The 1,409-nt window shown below is 38.6% G+C and overlaps 1 protein-coding gene across 2 annotated transcripts; it reads right to left on the minus strand.

Moving 5' to 3' along the window:
- Window positions 1–6: 6 nt before the first annotated feature.
- On the minus strand, window positions 7–1,388 carry LOC121965214 (glutamine-dependent NAD(+) synthetase-like). Of its 2 annotated transcripts, none has more exons than XM_042515372.1 (3): window positions 1,265–1,388; window positions 289–465; window positions 7–161 (listed from the first exon to the last, which is right to left on the minus strand). In XM_042515372.1, exons 1-3 carry the CDS (start codon window positions 1,385–1,387, stop codon window positions 132–134), a joined length of 330 nt encoding a protein of 109 aa, XP_042371306.1. In that variant the 5' UTR covers window position 1,388; the 3' UTR covers window positions 7–131. The 2 variants fall into 2 exon arrangements, with proteins under 2 accessions (XP_042371306.1, XP_042371305.1); XM_042515371.1 differs by having other exon boundaries at window positions 7–183.
- Window positions 1,389–1,409: the final 21 nt, after the last annotated feature.

The raw sequence follows: 1,409 nt of genomic DNA on the forward strand, positions 1-1,409 counted from the left end.
GGAGGTAGAACAAAGGTTCTCTGTATTCCCAGAAACATGATTATTTTACCTGCATGACCTCGTGTTTGCAAAAACTGACATTATCACAGATGTGATGTAGTTTTTCTGTGGACGCTGAAGACCTGAAGCTCTTATTTCTTGTTTGCTGCCAACTGAGAGACCTGTGAGGAAGGACAGAAACACCTTCATAAAGATGTTAATAATCCATTAATAAAATTACATTTTTTTGTTTCCAGCTTTTACAGATACAACAGACCATAGAGACGGATCACGCTGGCCGTTCTCTACCTGGTTGTCGATGCACCTGAACTGCCAGCTCCAGCGTGTGTTATAGAGGAAAGGTCGGAGGTCAAAGCGGTTGTCGTCGGGGCTGTAGCTCTCGGCGTGGTAGGACGGCGTCACCGTGGTCATCTTGTGGCGGTTCACCGAGTACATCCGGAAAAAGTGTTTCACCTTCTGAGCCACCTGAAGAAAGACAGACGACGATTGTTTTTAGGTGAACTTCATCTATTAAAATGCACCAAATTAATTAGAAGTGTTTCTAATTAGAAGTTGTTTACTCTTAAAAAAAAAGGAGGAAGGCAGTGAGCAACTGAGGAAGAAATGACCCAAAAATTAGCACGCTATAAAATAAAAAGTACAAAAAATTACTTGAAAATTAACAAAAAAACAAACAAAAAAATATAACGGGAAAGTAAAACAAACAAAACAAAAACCAGAAAATGCTCTGAAAAAAACACTTAAAAAATGAAATATGTACAGAAAAAACATTTTATTTATTTCACATAAAGAAAACACATATAATAGTTAAAAATATAGTTTCCTGTACGGCTTTTTCAAAAATAATTTTCTAAATCTGTTATTGTTTTTTTGTTATTTCCATTTTATTTTTTTTGTATCTTTTTCTGTCTGTTTTTTATATGTTTGAAAGAAAATATATCTACCTACCTACTAATCTATTTCACCTGCTTGACCTTATGTTTGCAAAAACAGAAAAAAATTTTAACTTTCCTGCATATAATATAAAAAATTTCGCACACCAACTGAACAGCAGCAGACCCGGAAGAAGAAAACAAGAGAAACACACTTCGGCTGATCTTGAAGAAAAACCTGAGGGCCGAAAAGTCAACAGAATAAACTCGCTCCCTAATCCGCTCTGCATGCCAGTTCCTGTCACATTTATGTTTGTCTACAGAAGATTTTGTCAAAGAAAACACTGAAGATGCTGAGATCGCTGCGGCGTCTCCATCAGGAAGAGACTGACCTCTGACGGCGAGAGCGCGTCCTTCCACGTGTGAATGAGTTTACAGAACATGCTGAACGGGCCGCACTTTGAGATCTTCCTCAGCCGTCCGATCACAGATAACTCGGAGTAGGTCATCCCCATGTCTGCCTGCGGAGGGAGAGAG

This window comes from Plectropomus leopardus, unplaced genomic scaffold, assembly GCF_008729295.1.
Source record: "Plectropomus leopardus isolate mb unplaced genomic scaffold, YSFRI_Pleo_2.0 unplaced_scaffold19084, whole genome shotgun sequence".
NCBI lineage: Eukaryota > Metazoa > Chordata > Actinopteri > Perciformes > Serranidae > Plectropomus > Plectropomus leopardus.

Bases quoted from the DNA above. Each gene is read 5' to 3' on its own strand.
- LOC121965214 (XM_042515371.1), bottom strand. From the start codon at position 1,387: ATGGGGATGACCTACTCCGAGTTATCTGTGATCGGACGGCTGAGGAAG. The intron at 466-1,264 runs GTCAGTCTCTTC...GTCTTTCTTCAG, and splicing joins ACGCGCTCTCGCCGTCAGAG to GTGGCTCAGAAGGTGAAACA. The intron at 184-288 runs GTAGAGAACGGC...ATCTTTATGAAG, and splicing joins TCAGGTGCATCGACAACCAG to GTGTTTCTGTCCTTCCTCAC.